The sequence below is a fragment of the Meles meles genome, chromosome 7, assembly GCF_922984935.1.
Source record: "Meles meles chromosome 7, mMelMel3.1 paternal haplotype, whole genome shotgun sequence".
NCBI lineage: Eukaryota > Metazoa > Chordata > Mammalia > Carnivora > Mustelidae > Meles > Meles meles.
This window is the reverse complement of record NC_060072.1, coordinates 116377243-116395957: the sequence shown is the minus strand read 5'-3', so window position 1 is coordinate 116395957 and position 18715 is coordinate 116377243. Positions and strand designations below refer to the sequence as shown.

The 18715-nt window shown below is 37.4% G+C and overlaps 1 protein-coding gene across 4 annotated transcripts in view; it reads right to left on the bottom strand.

Annotated features, from left to right (window-relative positions):
• The window catches only part of CUL2 (cullin 2), a 108423-nt gene that overhangs the window by 75299 nt on the left and 14409 nt on the right, over nt 1-18715 (bottom strand). For all 4 annotated transcript variants that reach the window (XM_046013326.1, XM_046013327.1, XM_046013324.1 and 1 more), the window contains exon 2: nt 9177-9317. In XM_046013326.1, the coding sequence (XP_045869282.1) occupies nt 9177-9295 (119 nt within the window). In that variant the 5' untranslated portion in view covers nt 9296-9317. The remainder of the gene's footprint in view (nt 1-9176; nt 9318-18715) is intronic.

The following is an 18715-nucleotide window of genomic DNA, read 5'->3' as shown; positions in this document are numbered from 1 at the left end:
CCAGAAAGAATAAGCAGCCCTCTCCATTATGAGGTCATGGATGGGTAGATTTTGGTCAGACTTTTCCAGGTTCCTTCTAAATCCTTTTATTTGTTTTCATTACACATAATTAGTAAATAATAAAATCTTAATGTATATATTCTTCAATATACTACTGCTAAATATAAAAAAATTTTTTACAGTTAAAAAAACACAAAGAAGCAAAAATATCCATACAGTATAATACTGCTGTGCCAGGTTTTTTGTTTTTTGAAGATTTATTTATTTATTTGAGAGACAGAGACAGAGAGTATGAAGTGGGGGGGTAGAGGGGAGGGAGAAAAAGACTCCTGGTTCAACAGGGAACCCGACTCGGGGCTCAACCCCAGGGCCATGACATCATGACCTGAGCTGAAGGCAGATGCTTAACTAACTAAGCCACTCAGGTGCTCCTGTGCCAGGTATTTTTGTAGAAAAAAAATATATAGTAAAGAAACACACTTATGATTACTTTAAATCAATCAAGATATAATGAACCTCTTTAAAATAGATTAAGTAAAATAGTATATAAGAATTATTTACTAACAATAACATAAAAGTATTAACCTATATTACAAAGAAAATAGAAATTTTAACATACATCATCTAAGAAAAAACTTAGAAATTTATCTGGACAGAAATTCTGTAGAGAACTGACAATAGTTTGGGGAGAGAAGGAGCAAGGTATAAATACAGAAGAAAGGTGCTCCAAAATAATGTATTAAATGAGCTCCTGGATCCGGCTTGGAGGTTTTAGCTATAAACTCCTCGGCGGGGGTGGGGGTGGGGGTGGGAGTCCTAATTCACCACATTAAGAGTTTTATCATACATTTATACTCAATTTCAATTACTCATCACAATCTTACCCCAGTAAAAACAGATATAAAAGTGTTGTCAGAATTAAACATATTAGAAGAGAGTAGTTACCTCTAGTGACTGAGGGGGAATGTAGGGTACTTCTGGGATGCTAGGAGTGCTATTTATTGGGTACATGGGTATGCATGGGTATGTTCATGTTATGAAAATTCACCTGTATGTTACTATGTCAGTGTGTATACTACACTTAAATGTATTTTTTTTTAATAAAGACTAAATTTAGGGGCACCTGGGTGGCTCAGTGGTTTAAGCTGCTGCCTTCAGCTCAGGTCATGATCTCGGGGTCCTGGGATCGAGTCCCGCGTCGGGCTCTCTGCTTGGCGGGGAGCCTGCTTCCTCCTCTCTCTCTCTCTCTCTCTGCCTGCCTCTCTCCCTACTTGTGATCTCTATCTGTCAAATAAATAAATAAAATCTTTAAAAAAAAAAAAATAAAAAAAAATAAAGACTAAATTTAGACAGGATCTAGATCAATTCCTTTGGCAAAGGTGTGATGCACTTAAGATATTTAAGTTCTGAATACCTACTTCGAGATTTCATCTATCATATTTGCTCCATCTTTTTCCCCCTGAAGTCACAATACAATTATTTCTAAAATACACAACCTGATATTGAAAAATTAACATGATTCAATACTGTAATTTCAGTATGATATGCTAAATTATGTGCCCAAATGTTCTGTGTCACCAAATCTAGTATCTCAAAATATCCACTGCATGCACATGTAAACAAAATTGGCTAAAAGGACTCAGGCTACAGGACTTACCTTCCTTTCACTTAGGGAAAAAGGATCTGTGCAGGGCAAGGAATACAAGGAGACTTTCCCATTTCAATCCATATACAGGATTTATATACTGTTTGACATCCTCAACGAGGATGTACTTGTGTCTTTTTTAATGGAGTCTGCCTTAATAAATCTTTCAATTTTTTAACTCACCATAGTTTGGGGTCTCAGTTAACACTGTATAATGTCACTTAACTAACTAAAACATATTCCTAAATGTGCTATTTTTCTCTAACCTATTCAAATATCTAACCACCTTGGAAATACTTAAGCCCTGAGAAGAGCACCCAACCCTCTACGATCCAATTATGATTTGGTTTTAGAGAAGGCACTTTAAAAAACAAAAAATGGGAAATAACTGGAGAAGGCCAGTTCTAGATTTAAACACTCTCTTCTCCAAAGTCATCTTTTCCTTAAGTCACTCTTTAGGGAGCCAGGATATAAAAATTCCTCTATTATGAACTTTCCACTCATAAAAACTCTCATAGCCAAAAACCAAAACTGTTCCAGAGCAAAAGTTCTATACTCTGTTAAAACCAAGACAGTGTTGGCCAGAAGCAAAATCATTTATTTTCTCTATTAAAGATGTTACCTAGGGGCGCCTGAGTGGCTCAGTGGGTTAAAGCCTCTGCCTTCGGCTCAGGTCATGATCCCAGGGTCCTGGGATCGAACCCCACATCGGGCTCTCTGCTCAGCAAGGAGCCTGCTTCCCTTCCTCTCTCTGTGGCTGCCTCTCTGACTACGTGTGATCTCTGTCAAAAAATAAATAAAATCTTAAAAAAAAAAAAAAAGATGTTACCTATGCTTGGGCTTAATTTTGAATATTAACGCTATCAATTTTATTGTATAGTGGGTCTAAAACAATGAGTTCTACAATGGGGATGTAAAGATTATCCACAGCAGTGGGACACACACCATCAACCATTTTCTAAGAAAGAAATCTCCCCCTTTGGAAATGAGAAGTAACACTGTATTATTATTTTGGGTGTCTTGACACTGGGCTGCAAAATCCACCTTCTTTTCTTCTGTCTCTGCTGTCCCTCAACTCTTCCTGTCTAGTCTTTTTCTGTCTGGGCTCTCATCTTCCCCTCCACTACCCTAGGCCTTCATCCTGTGTGTCCTGGTCCTGCTGAGGGCCACTGCAGATGACTCTCATTAGAAACAAGAAAAAGAGGGGGACCTGGCTGGCTTGGTCAGTGGAACATGAGACTCCTGATCTCAGGGTTGTGTGTTCAAGCCCAATGTTGGGTGTAGAAATTACCTAAAAATAAAATCTTTAAGACAAACAAAAAAGGAAAAAAGGGGGGGAAAAAAAAAGGCAGAAAACCAAACCATGGGAAAAGAAGTATACACTGTGTCTTTATGGGTTCTTATTATGAAGGGATAGCTTGTAGGAGATTTATATGGATGTGCTTTTAAGTTATGTATATTACATCTAACAGGAAACAAATTTTAAACAGTGCTGGTAAGTTTAAAAAAAAAAAAAGGAAAGGTTATCTTAAAATTGAAAATGGTACAATGACCAAAACAGTACTGACAATAAAAAAATACAGATCTTTATTGACATTTCTGAAGAAAAAGAATAAACATGCAACATGTAAAAGATGCAGTATCTATGAAATCATCAACTAGAGAGCAAAGGTACAAATTATTGGTTAAATGGAAAAACTTTAAAGTGTATAGCTACAGAATTACAATAATCAAATATTCGTCTGATTTCATTTGGAACAGAGTGAAAATGTTACTGATGCTTCAAGCAGAGAAAACTACAGATAAAACCTTTCCCAATCTATACAATCAAAGAAAAAATGATGGGCTACTAATGCAGGCACCAAGGTTAATAAGTTCTACTAAAATCTGTGAGGATCGTCAGGGATGGAGATGACCTACTTTAATATTTTTCAATGTAGTCAAAACTGGTCTATGTTTGGTCTATGTTTGAAAAGATGCCTAACAGAGTATATATTAGAAGTGAGGACAATGGTACAACTGGTTTTAAAACCTGGTTTTACATTCATGAAGGCATTTTAGATTTCCCCTCATTTAATCACTTTGGACTTACATAAAACTATTTAGAATCTAGCTTGCCCTTAAGGTAGGAGAGCATCTACATTATACTGCAGGGTTTGGGAATTGTCCTTACAGCTGCCAAAAAGCAGAAAACCATGAATAAAAGTAAATCAAAACAGTCAAAGAACTCCAACCCAGAAAAAAACAACAGTAAATCTAGATCTACATCAAACCTCACTACACTTCATAGAAATCCTTAGTAAAGGGTAACTTCCAAACAACGCTAAGCTGTTGTAAAGCTTTTGTTAGAAATATTATTACCTGTGTTAGGCAGAATCCTAAAAATGGCCTCCTAAGATTTTCCACCCTACACCTGGGACTGCTACTTTAGACAAAAGGAACTCAGAGCAAAAAGTCAGAATTATGATTACTCATCAGCTGACCGCAAGAGGGAAAGTAGCCTGGACTTTCCAGGTGGGCCTAACCCAATCAAATGAGCCTCTTAAAAGCAGATCCCCATCTGCTTCTAGTCCTCTGTCGCTAATTGCAGAGGGGGAGGTCTGAGAACACAGGAAGATTTGCCATACCACAGCTGGCACTTAAGATGGAAGGGAGTCACATGCAAAAACTGAGGTATACCAAGTCACCAAGAGCAGTTCACAACCAAGAGACAAGAAAATGGAGACCTAAGACCCGTAACTGCAATGAATTAAATTCTCCCAATTAACAGCAACAGGCTTTGAAGAGGACCCTGAGCTCTAGATGAGTTAGCCAGCCAACTCCTAATTTCAGCTTTATGAGATCCTGAAGAGAGAATGCAGTCACACCATGGACCTCTGATCCACAGAACTGTGAGATAATAAAAGGATATCTCTCAAAAAATTTGTGGTAATTTGTTATGTATTATAAAACTGATGTCTTTTATTTACATTACCTATCAACCAGAATGCCTTGCATTGTAGCTGGATGCAGTACGTTTATGAAGGATCAGTGTTAAGAAACCTGCTTATCAACACAAGAGACCTAGCTAAATATTAATCTTATTCCACCTGTACAATATGCTTAATGACATTTAGTTGAAAGTAGCTATTCACTCCCCCAAGTATTTGCTGAATACCTACATGTGCTAGATGCTAGGAATATAGCAGTGAACAAAATGGGTAAGAAGCCTTGCCCTTATGGAATTTATATTTAGTAAAAACGTTGTGGACAGGGTTCCATAAATTCTGTACTTACACATGTTAAACACTTCAAATGACAGAACAAGCTTAATGTCCATTTCAAGAGTATAAGCAGACTTGAGCATTTTACTTCAGCATTCAGTCCTACAAGGGTAAGTCATCTTATCCCATCAATAAACCATGACATCCTCAGCTATAAAATGGGATTAGTAATACATATTTTACAAAGTCACTAGTTAATAATCACATACATATATATGTTGAAAGAAAAAATTACGACACAGAAATACATACACAGCATGATTCAATTGATATAAAGTTCCAAACACAGAAAGAACCAGTAATTGTTAGGGCTGTATACATAAGCAGTTATACTATTAAAGAAAAAAAAACACAAGGAAATAATAGGTGCAAAAGTCACAATAGTAGCTCCCTCCAAGATAAGGAGTGGGCTTGTGAACTGAGAAGGACATGTAGTGGGGGGAGAGTTGGTGGATCCTCACAGTGTTCTGGTTCTCAACCTGTGCAGATTATATAGGTGTCTACTTTATAATTGTCTGTTCAACCCCACATGTACACCTTACCAACTTTTCCACATATGTACCAGTTAACCCTTGAAAATGAAGGAGTGAGGGGTGCCCAACCCCCAGCAGAAGGAAATCCACGTATAACTTGACTCTCCCAAAACTGAACAACTAATAGCCTACTGTTGACTTTACCTCACCTGAAACATAAATAGTTAACACATTTCTGTATATTATATTAGATACTGTATTCTTATAATTAAGTAAGCTAGAGAAAAGACAATCTTATTAAAATCATCAGGAAGAGAAAATATATTTTCAGTACTGAATTGATTAAAAAAAGGGTGCCTGGGTGGCTCAGTTGGTCAGACATCTGGCTCTTCATTTCGGTTCTGTTCATGATCTCATGGGTCCTGAGATAGAGCCCCACGGCAGGATCCATGCTCAGTGGGCAAGCTGCTTGAGATTCTCTACTCTCCTGCCTCTGTCCCTCCCCACCCCAGTTCTCGCTCCCTAAAATCTCTAAAATAGATAAAATAAATCTTTCCAAACAAAACACCTTTTTAAATAAAGATTTTATTTATTTATGTGACAGAGAGAGAGATCACAAGTAGGCAGAGAGGCAGGCAGAGAAAGATGGGGGGGAAGCAGGCTCCCCGCCAAGCAGAAAGCCTGATGTGGGGCTCAATCCCAGGACCCTGAGATCATGACCTGAGCCGAAGGCAGAGGATTAACCCACTGAGCCACCCAGGCACCCCCAAAACACCTTTTTTATACACACGCAGTTCACACCTGTGTCCAAGGGTCAACCACATTACATTTCACACACCCAAAAAAATGCTTTATAAAAGATCAATTACTGGGGTGCCTGGGTGGCCCAGTGCTTTAAATTTCTGCCTTCAGCCCAGGTCATGACCTCAGGGTCCTGGGATCAAGCCCCACATGGGGCTCTGTGTTCAGCAGGGAGCCTGCCCCCCTCCCCCGCTTGCCTCTCTGCCTACTTGTGATTTCTCTGTCAAATAAATAAATAAAATCTTAAAAAAAAAAAAAGATCAATTACTATCACATACGGTGATACACAATGGGGGGGGGGCTTCTTTTCATTTTCAAAAGATTAACGTTTTATAGCCTCTAAAATTTCTATCTAAGATACCTAAGGGTCAGACGTCAACCTCGTATTCTTGGACAAATTAACAGGGAAAAGGATTTTACTTCAGAATAATTAGTAACACAGTCCTTTATTTTTCAAAATAGAATTTAAAGTAAGAAATTCCATTCTTAATTTTATTGTTTTTGCAGATATTCTTTATTTTAAAGGGAAGAAAAAAATTCATGAGCAGGTAACTGGACCATCTCAGATGAATCAAACAATAAACATCTTAGAAATAACAGTGACTGAAGCAATACTTTCCAAGGAAGCCAGGTATTTCTACGACCAACTCCTTTCTCTGTTCATATTTCAGTTGAAATAGCCTTAAAACTACCTATGTACTTGTCTAGTGAAACCTCATTAACACACAAGTAAATTTAACATTTTCCATTTTATTAAGATTCCTATGCCAAAAAGAAAAAGAGTCCTATGCAAAAACAATCAATGATGTTCCATAAAAAAAAATTAGACTAATTCAATAGTAAGTTCTTCAAAGGCAGAATCTATATCAATTATCTTCTAGATATACTGGCAAGTATAGGGAATTAGATGTTAGAAATCTCATATTCAAGTCTGTGCTACTTCAATTACTACCTGCATTATGTGAATATCAATTTCCTCCTTTGTTAAATAAAGACAACTGTATCTGCTCCATCAATCTTACAGGCTTATTTGAGGTACCAAGTAATATAAAAAAATATAAAACACTCTTGCAAACTATGAAGGCTTCCAGAAATGTTACTATCATTTTATTTATCTTTAGTGGCTAGAACATAGGTAGCCTAACGTGTTTCTTAGTAATGACTGCAAATGTAATGAATGAGATGGTTTGCTGTTGGTCTAAAAGAACCTCACCATTCTTACATCAACAGTCAGCTTAATATTAAAAACTGAATTAGGTGGGGTGCCTGGGTGGCTCAGTGGGTTAAAGCCTCTGCCTTCAGCTCAGGTCATGATCCCAGCATCCTGGGATTGAAGCCCTACATGGGGCTCTCTGCTCAGCGGGGAGCCTGCTTCCTCCTCTCTCTCTGCCTACTTGTGATCTCTCTGTCAAATAAATAAATAAAATCTTTAAAAAACCCACAAAACTGAATTAGGCATTAAGAACAAGTTGGGTCACTTACAAAATCCAAGCTTTTCTAAAGAGTATATGCCCACATGATGAGGGTAGCCATCCCTTAGTCCCAGAAGACTGCTAGAGGGCAGCACAGAGTTGGAAAAAACTGAATCTCCATATACATTTTGGTTAATATCTTCACATCTTAACTTCCCTTTCTGGAGAAAGAATCTCTGGTTCCTACAGTATCCAGCCAGTACTCAAGGCCTCCTGCAAGGCCCTGGCACTATCTTGCCATTTGGACCCAGAGACACCAGGCCTCAACCCTACCTCCTTTCTTTACCCTAAGAAAGGACATGTATGGTGTGTCCTGTGGCAGTCTGCCAGTGAACATGTGCCAATGTGCCTATACTGTCCGCATGCCCACCCAGCCTTGGTCCCTGGAAGACAATGGTAGAATTGGTAAGACTGCCATCCATGACTCTGCCCCAGGTACCTGTGGCCGAGGGTTCCTAGAGACCCCTTTAACCTCCCAAATACTAAGAAGCTGAAGTATTTAATATTGGGGGGCTTTTTCTTGGTGTGCCACAGTTTATAACCATAATGCCCTGGTTACACAGTGTGTTGTGTTTTTTTTTTTTTAATTTGACAGAGAGAAACCACAACTAGGCAGAGAGAGAGGAGAAAGCAGGCTCCCCGCGGAGCAGAGAGCCCGATGCGGGGCTCGATCCCAGGACCCTGAGATCATGACCTGAGCCGAAGGCAGAGGCTTTAACCCACTGAGCCACCCAGGCGCCCTAACACACAGTATAATTAATATATACAGTATATATATGCTTGAAAAAGGGTTGCTGTCATATGGGAATGCAGAACACCACGATTCAGATTGTTCTAGACAAACCACAAATTTGTATTTTCATATAAAACTGCTAATTCACGAATATAGAAAACTTAATTAAAAAACATATTTCTAGCTGTCAAGTCATTAAACTCTCTACCTGAAACATTCTTCCCCCAGATATTTGTAGGATTTGCTCCCTCGCTTTGATCCAGTCTCTGTTCAAGTATCACCACCTTCCTCAGAGAAATCTTCCATGACCGTCCCACCAAAGATAGTTGCATACATACATACTCTAACCATTCTCCATGTCCTTACCCTGCTTTATTTTTCCCTAGAAAGTCCATCACTACCTGCTAGTAGAAGCACTGGCATTAGATTTTTTAAAAATACCTGTTTATTGTCTGTTTCCCTTAGTAGAATGAAAGGAAAGTGGTTTTGTATACACTGTATTCCCAAAGCCTTCAGTAGTACCTGATATATACAGAAGTGCTCAATTAGTTCGGTCAAATGAAAGGTTCTCAAATTGTTGATTGACACATATAGGTGAACTTGGAAATGTAAACAATATATGTGAAAGCAGTCACACAGCATTCTCTTCCATTTACATAAGCATAAAACTGTTTTCACTTTTCAACAAGTTTATCAGTTTTAGGACATTTACCAATGTTCACTGACAGAGTTACTAATACAATATCACTATCAATACAAGAACATTTATCAGTGCCACTAAAAGGATACGAGAAGCGATCATTCCATGTTGCTCTTTCGACGTATTCCAACATGACAACAGCTTTGATTGTCGTTAAAAGTTTGTTCCATGTTTCATCAAAATCTACTACTCTTGGTTTCAAAGACATTGTGCAAGTTTAGTGTTGAAATCTGTTAATTAAAAACAACAGTAACATTAGCAAGAATTCTACAAACAAGTTACTTGTTTTTAAAGCATCACAAAATTCACCAGCACAATAGACAAAAGGGGTGAGAACAGAACCTGGCGCACAGTAAAAACACAATAGACACTGGCCACCATCTTTTCATGGCTATCCAGACAAGGAATTACACAGAATATTTACATTCACTACAAACTCTAGGAAATGGAAAGATTTTACTACAAGTTATTTATGATCAAGAGTGTTGTTCCAAGTATTTAGAAGACTCAGTGTGTCGAGGGAAAAAAGCTGGGGCCCCATTAGCCAAAAACCCAACTCCCATCATGAGAAGTATGCAAGAGACATTCAATAAAAAGGTTTTGGCTCCCAATCCTTGTATGTACTCTTTAAACTAGGGAATGAGATAGGTGGGAATATGAGAAGACACGAGAAAGTTAAAGGGTTTATCTTCCCAGAGCCTCAGTTTAAGTAAAAGATTAGGGAGGAAATTTACATTTCTATCAAAACAAATGAACCATAGAGTAGAACACAAAATCCACTTGAACCTAAAAAGATTAAAACAATGTATAGATTTCAAAGACCATCAGGGTTGCAGCAGAGAGCTAAGGCTCCATCTTAGATTCTCAGAGTATCCAGTCCCATGCACCTAATGAAAGCAAGGCTCTTGCATGAAACCTCTGATTCTGGTGACCCTGACCGGCCCAGAAGTGAGCTCAAAGATTTCTTTGCCTAGCAGACAAGCTATATTCTAGAAGTCAGCCAGTTTCTGAAACAAAAGGGTAGAGAAACTTGGCTTAAGTGCTAGATTCCAAATGCTTCACAATATCACATCAGAAAAACAGACTAAAAGAGAACTCTTTTAAAGTTAAATTTAACTGAAGAAGGGAGTACTTTTCTGACATGTGTTTTAACATTCTCCCCAAAGCTTTCCATAATTACCAGAACTGTGAACACCAAGCTAGCCTGTAGGCAAGGCCAAATAAGGAGGAAATCCTTTCTCTTGTCTCCTACTGTGTAGGAAAATAAGGAGTAGGAAAACAATTGGGAGAAGGGAAGAAGCATAAAGAAAAAAAGGAGACAAGGGGAAGAAAGTGGCTACACACCACCAGCCCACCAACTGGAAGTGGCTTGAAGCCCTGCTTACATTTTTGTTCTGAGAAGTAAAGAACTCAAGGAGTCCAAGGAAGAGATTTCAAGAAAGAGAAAGAAAAGGAATCAGAGAGAAACCAAATAAAATCCAAGAGGATGTGCCACCCTGAATCAACAGTCTTTCCTCAAAATACCAGAGACTAACCACCAGGATTTATGTACACTTCCAGTACTAACTAGAACGGATGAGCAGTTATCTGTGAGAGTAAGAGTGAGTGAGTTTGAGTGTATGTATGTTGTGAGTAGGTGTAGGGGAGAAATAGGGAGGACCTAAAGCGCTAGCTCTACAAAGGGAATCAACGTTAACCACTTCACACCCTATTCACCACATCCTATCCAACTGTGTTCCTGAATTACTTCTTAAATTTATCTATTCCTATAATATTTATATAGTACTTACTATGAGCCAAGCACTATTCGAAGTACTTTATACAAACCCATTTAATTCTCAGAACTATCTGACTAGGTAGGTCCAACTATTCTCTCCATTTTCCACATAAGAAAACTGAGTCATAGGGTGATTAAGGAACCTGCTTAAGGTCACAGCACTATTTAATGGTGGCCTCAAAAGGATTCACACCTGTGCTGGATCGCTTCCTCTTAATTACTATATGCAACTATACTGCCTTACTAGCATCTTTGGTGAATCTTAAATACTTGCAAGGCACCATTCTAGCCTCTGAGGATACAGCAGTCAATTAATAAAATTCGTGACCTTCAAAGTTACAATCTCAGAACAGGCACTCAAAGACAAAAATAACCTACCTAAACCAAAAAGTTAACCCGTCACTCTTATACTTAAAAGCCATTTGATATTTTCCACTATAGATAACACAAGGTTTAAACTCACTGACAACCTGGCATACTAAGCTTCTATGATTTGTCCTTATTAGTATAAGCATCTTTTCAGCTTCCTCTTCTCATGGGACTCCCTTCCTTGACATCATAATCCAGTAACTTCTCTCTGCTTTGAGGTTAGTGAACTCGGGCAGGCTGATTCACATACCCAGCCTTTACTCTTTGTTTTCTTTACCTAAAATTCTTCTCTTTTTCTTCCTCCCTCTTTCTAGCCATTCACCTAACTCTTACTGATATCACAGTCTTGGTGTAGTATACCTGCCTTTAAAAAACTTTCCCTGGGGGGCACGTGGGTGGCTCAGTTGGTTAGGCATCTGCCTTCAACTCAGGTCATGATCTCAGGATCCTGAGATCGAGCCCCATATCAGGCCCTTCGCTTGGCGGGGAGTCTGCTTCTCGTTCTCACTCTCCCTCTGTGCTCAACTCTCTCCTATCTCTCTTAAACATATAAATAAATAAATAAAAACTTCCCCTGGGCCCAGTTAAACCAGGTTAGGTGCCCTATTTTATGTAGTACTTGAGAAAATTCTGACTTACCACTCTTAGAGCATTACCCAACCTGAACTGTAATTGTTGGAGTGTTTTTCTTTTTCTTTCTTTTTTTTTTAAAGATTTTATTTATTTATTTGACAGAGAGAGATCACAAGTAGGCAGAGAGGTAGGCAGAGAGGCAGGCAGAGAGAGGAAGGTTAGCAGGCTCCCTGCTGAACAGAGTCCGATGCGGGGCTCCATCCCAGTACACTGAGATCATGACCTGAGCCAAAGGCAGAGGCTTTAACCCACTGAGCCACCCAGGCACCCCTATTGGAGTGTTTCTTAAAGATAAGGCCTATTTGGGGCGCCTGGGTGGCTCAGTGGGTTAAATTCTCTGCCTTCGGCTCAGGTCATGATCTCAGGGTCCTGGGATCAAGCCCCGCACTGGGCTCTCTGCTCAGCAGGGAGCCTGCTTCCTCCTCTCTCTCTGCCTGCCTCTCTGCCTACTTGTGATCTGTCTGTCAAATAAATAATAAAATCCTTAAAAAAAAAAAAAAAGATAAGGCCTATTTTGGTACTGTATACTAAAAAGTTGTCAATGTCCCCTTTTTAACAGTTTTTTCCCTTTATAAAAATGGTATTATGCCCACTACCTGTAAATTATTTAGCGGCTACATGATTACCTTTTACCTTTATTCAAATTTTGACAGAATTAGAGTGACACTGACTTCTTTGCTAAAAACAACAGGTTTATGGTAGAGTGGGTATATATGCAGTGATAATCCATTTTTAGATGGATGGAAAATATGGAAGTCAAGGTGAGAAAAACATTAGCTTAGTGAAACATACTAGAATTTAATGAACCAAGAGCTGAAAGTATGCTGAAACTGTCTACTTAATTCTCTGCTTACAAAACAGAAAGCTCATATAATTAAAAATCTAAGTTCCTCTGTCTTATTAAAATTGTTTAATGTAATTATTCATGAAGAATTTATATAAGAATGATACAGAGCAAGTAAAGAAACAAGACCATGATCACCTCACTATTCTTCTACATCTCCCAAGCTGTCTGATAATTCGTAAAAATAAACGAGTCTTCTTCATCCCTGTGCTTTACTAAAGACCCCATCATGGTCCTATGCCTGACATTCTGCCAAGCCAATTTCCATTCCCACTTAGATTACTTCCCACTGAGTGTCCACAAAGTTCTCTATTACCACCTTAACTTTTTCCTGAGTTTCACCCAGGCAATATTAGGGATTTGGGGTTTTGTTTTGTTTTAAAGATTTTGTTTATCTATTTGAGAGATACAGGAGAGAGAGAACATAAGCAGGGTAAGTGGCAGGCAGAGGGAGAAGAAGGTCCCCACTAAGCAAAGAGCCTGATGTGGGACTCAATCCCAGAACCCTGAGATATGACCTGAGTCGAAGGCAGATGTCTAACCGAGTAAGCCCCTCAGGTACCCCAATCTTAGGACTTTTAACACTTAGGCAGTACACAGGTACTATGCCTAAGACACATGAGTGTTATGAACCCTAAAAACAAATCACAGGCTCTAAATACCAAAAAAAAGAAAGAAAGAAAGAAAACATTGCAAAAAATATTCATGTGTTATTACATTTCCAAATAACATTATGTCAACATTAATTTTAATACCTACAAAATTTTTATTACATTTAAAAACAATTTAGACTAGATTTTCTCAGAACCATTTGTAAATATGTATGATTATCAACAGTAAATTAAATAATTACAAAAGTAATTTACATAAAAAGAATTATCATATGACCCAGAAATTCCACTCCCACATATATACCCAAGAGAAAACATGGCCACACAAAAACTTGTACACGAATGTTCACAGCAACATTATTCATAAAGGCCAAAAAGAAGAAATTAACTCAAATGTCTATCAACAGATAAATGGATAAAGTATATCCACACAATGGATTATTATTCCAAAATGTAAGAGAATGAACTACTGACAGATGTTACAAAATGGATGAACATCAAAACCAGACTTAGTGAATGAAGTTGCTCAAAAAAAGAGGTCATCTGAATGCATTCTATGCTATATATATTATATATTCAAGCATTATTCAAGCTACAAGTCAGCAAAATCCAGACTGTAGGAAACTACTGGATAATCAGATTTCTCAATAAATATGCACACATATAAGAAAGAAAAGAAAAAGAGAGAGGGAAAGAGATACAGAGGAGGAATTTAAATCAGACTAAAAAGCACATTAATCAATTACAGTATGAATGAACTTGTTTGGATGCAGATGATCTTTTGTATTAAATTATGACACCCCTGGACACTTGGACAATGATGGGATATTTGATAACCTTAAATAAGCAATTTTTAACTTTTTATAATGATAATTATAAAATGAGGTTTTTTTTAAATTGAGAGTCCCTATTAGGTCATATTCCAAAATATTTATGAATATAATGAAATGCTATCTGAGATAGGCTTCAAAATTAACAGCTTGTGGGACACCTGGGTGGCTCGCCCGGTTAAGCATTTGCCTTCAGCTCCTGTCATGATCCCAGGGTCCTGGGATGGAGTTCCACATCAAGCTCCTTGCTCAACGGGGAGTCTGCTTCTCCCTCTACCTGCTGCTTGCATGCACCCTCTAACAAGAAATAAAATCTTTAAACAAAAAAAAATTTAAATAAAAAATTAAAAAATTAACAGCTTGTTTATGAATATTTAGGATGAGTGACAAGTACAAGCAGGTTTATTATACTATTCATTTTTTTCTATATATATTTGCAATTTTCCAAAGGAAGGGGGGTAAAAATCCTTCTCCTCCTCAACATAAACATGGGGTGAGAGGAATACATAAAAGAAATAAGAAAACTCAGTTTCTGAGAGATACTAATCTAAGAGATCCAACATGTAATCAATATGCATCCTAAGAAAATCAGAACAAGCAGCACTTGGGTGGCTTAGTGGCTTAAAGCCTCTGCCTTCGGCTCAGGTCATGATCCCAGGATCCTGGGATCGAGCACCTCATCGGGCTCTCTGCTCAGCAGGGAAGGAGACTGCTTCCACCCTCTCTCTCTCTGCCTGCCTCTCTGCCTACTTGTGGTCTCTCTCTGTCAAATAAATAAAAGATCTTTAAAAAAAAAAAAAAAGAAAGAAAATCAGAAGGAGAGTAATTATCAAAGGGGAAAAAAAACCACCCTAAAACTTCAGTTTTTAATTCAGTTTTTAATTTTAGAACATGAGTTTTCCAATTAAAAGGGGTCTACACAATACCCAGAATATTTGATTTTAAAAATAAATAACAGGCGGGACACCTGGGTGGCTCAGTGGGTTAAAGCCTCTGCCTTCAGCTCAGGTCGTGATCCCAGGGTCCTGGGATCGAGCCCCACATCGGGCTCTCTGCTTGCCAGGGAGCCTGCTTCCCCATCTCTCTCTCTGTCTGCCTCTCTGCCCACTTGTGATCTGTCTGCCAAATAAATAAATAAAAATCTTTTTAAAATTAAATAATAAATAAATAAATAACAGGCACCTCTTTTGCCATATTAAAACATTGAGGAAAAAGAAAAGATTCCAAAAGTTTTCAGAAAAGAAGAACAGGTTACAGCAAACCTTAGTTGGAAAGTCTTTAGATTTATCAAGAGCAACACTGGAAGGTGGAAGGTAATATAAAGCTACGCCTTCAAAATTCTCAAGGAAACTGACTAACCACCTAGAATTCTCTATTAAGAGTGATATCAATTTATTCCCATGCAGCCTTTTTAAACAGGGAAATAGAAGATATATTCTATCAGGAGGGAATGAAACAAATTAAGAAAGACTTGGGATCCCAGAAACAGAAGGATCTAACAAAGGAGAAATAGGAATTTTTCAGAATAGTTACTATATAGAGCTTAAAAACAATTTGTCCAGAAAGACACTTAAGAATAAAGGGCTGCAGGAGAGTTGCCCCAAGAAAAGGGGAAGGAGGAACTAATAGATTGTCTCAGGTGGCAACTTTTCTTGTAAAGGAGGAGATAATAAATACTTTAGGCTTTGAAACCCATTCAGCCTCTGTTACAACTAACTCTTGAACACAAGAGCAGCCACAGACAATAACAAATGAATGAGCATGGTTGTGTTCCAATAAAACTTTACTTACAAAAACAGGGAGAGGAAAAGATTTGGCCCCTGGGCCATATTTTGCCTTGACTCCTTCCTTCCTCACCCCTCCTCTCACTGCATAACATGTTTGGACACTGCTTGGAGTTAGCAGCTCTGGTGGAGAATCAGGGAATAATTTAGGTAGATTAAATTAAAAACTAAGAAAATATTTCCTAGTTATAACACAAAAAGCCTGAATCATAAAAGAAAAAACTGGACTTCCTCAAAATTAACAACTTCTGGTCTTGGAATAATACTGGCAAGAAAATGGTAAATATAATAAATATATATAAACCTAGTTACAAAGGGTAGAAAACAAAAGTAGTAAGAATAACTATAAATACAATAATTAGTTAAGGAATACACAAAATAAAAGGATGTAAAACATGACTTCAAAAATATAAAATGTGAGGGAGAGTAAAAATGTAAAGCTTTTTAGAATGCACTCAACCTTAAGCTGTTATCAACTTAAACAGTTACAAATACAGTTGTTATATGTAAGCCTCATGGTAACCACAAAGCAAAACAAAAGATACACAAATGGTAAAGATACACAAAGATAAAGGAAAAGGAATTTAAGTGCACCAGTAAATAAATTCTCAAACCACAAAGGAAGAGAGCAAGGAAAAAAAGGAACAAAGAGGAGCTGCAAAATAGCTGGAATACAATTTACCAAAAAATGGCAGTAAGTGCATACCTATCAACGTAAATGGACACAACTCTCCAACCAAAAGACAAAGAGTGACAAAATGGATTTAAAAACAAGGCCCATCTATATGCTGCCTACAAGAGTCTCACTTCAGATTTAAGGATACACACAAACTGAAGGTGAAGGGATGGAAGATACTCCTTGCAAATGGAAACAAAAAGAAAGCTGGGATAGTTAAATTCAGAAAAAAAATCAATAAGCAAATATCAACCTTACACATGTTAGACCAGGTGGACTTAATAGATATATACATAACATTCCACCCAAACACAACAGAATCCATTCTTCTGAAGTGCACATGGAACATTCTCCAGGACAGATCATATATTAGGCCAAAAAATAAATCTTAATAAATTTAAGAAGACTGAAATCCTATCAAGCATTATTTCTGACCACAATGGCATAAAACTAGAGATCAGTAACTGGAAGAAAACTGGAAAATTCACAAATTTAACAACATGCTATTGAACAACCAGAGTCAAAGAAGAAATCAAAAGTGAAATAAAAAGAGACTGAAAGGTATGGAAAACAGAACATACAACATACCAGAACTTGTGGGATACAGCAAAAGCAATTCTAAAATGGAAGTCTGCAACAAATGCCTACCCCAAGAGACAAGAAAAATCTCAAACACTACCTTCACACCTCAAGCAACTAAGAAAAAAAGAGCAAAGGAAGCCCAAAGTTAGTGGAAGAAAGAAAACAGAAAAAATCAGAGTGGAAAAAAGTGAAATAAAGACTAAAAAGATAATAGAAAAGATCAATGAAACTAAGACCTGATTCTTGGAAAAAATAAACTAAAGTGACAAGTCTTTAGTTAGACTCACCAAGAAAAAAACTCAAAATCAGAAATGAAAGAGAAGATATTACAACTGATACCATGGACACATAAAGGATTTTGAAGAAATGATTATGAACAAATAATATGTAAACAAATTTGACAACATATTAAAAAAATGGATAAATTCCTAGAAACATAATACTTACCAAAACTGAATTATGAAGAAATAGAAAATTTAACCAGACTGATTACTAGTTAAGAGGTAGAATGAGTAATCAAAAACCTCCCAGCAAACAAATGCCCAGGACCAAACAGCTTCACTGGTAAATTCTACTAAACATTCAAATAATTAATACCAATTGTTCTCAAAATCTTTCAAAAAACAAAAGAGGAAGTTTGGAAAACCTTCCAAACTCATTTTATATGGCCAGTATTATTCTGATACCAAAATGAGACAAGGATGCCAGAAGAACAGAAAATTATAGCTGATATCCCTGATGAACATGGATGCAAAAATCCTCAACAAAATATTAGCAAACAAAATTCAACAATACAAAAGGATCATACACCAAGATCAAGTGGAATTTATTCAACATTCTCAACTCAATCAATGTGATAAACCACATTAACAAAATCAACGATAAATATTATATGATCATCAAAATAGATGCAGAAAAAGCATCTGACAAAATTTAACATCCATTTATGATAAAATATTCTCAACAAAGTGAGCTTAAAGGGAATGAACCTCAGCACAATAAAAGCCGTATATTAAAAGCCTATGGCTAACATTGTAACCAAGAGTGAAAAGCTAAAAGCTTTAAGACAAGGATATCTACTCTTACTACTTTTATTCAACATACTATTGAAATTTCAAACCACAGCAATTTAACAAGAAAAATAAGTAAAAAGCATCCAAATTAGAAAAGAAGTAAAACTGTCAGTATTTGCAGGTAACAATATTATATACAGAAAATCCTAAAGGCTCCACCAAAAACCCATTTGAAGGAATAAACTAATTCAGTAGTGTTGTAGGACACAAAATCAGTATACAAAAATCTGCTGTATTTCTATACATCAATAACTACCAGAAATCGAAATTAAGAAAACAATCCCATTTACAACTGCATCAAAAAGAACACCTAGGAATAAGGATAAGGTTCAGTCGTTAGGTGTCTGCCTTCAGATAGGGTCATGATCCCAGGGTCCTGGGATGGAGCCCTGCAATAGGCTCCCTGCTCAGTGGGAAGCCTGCTTCTCCCTCTCCCACTCCCCTTACTA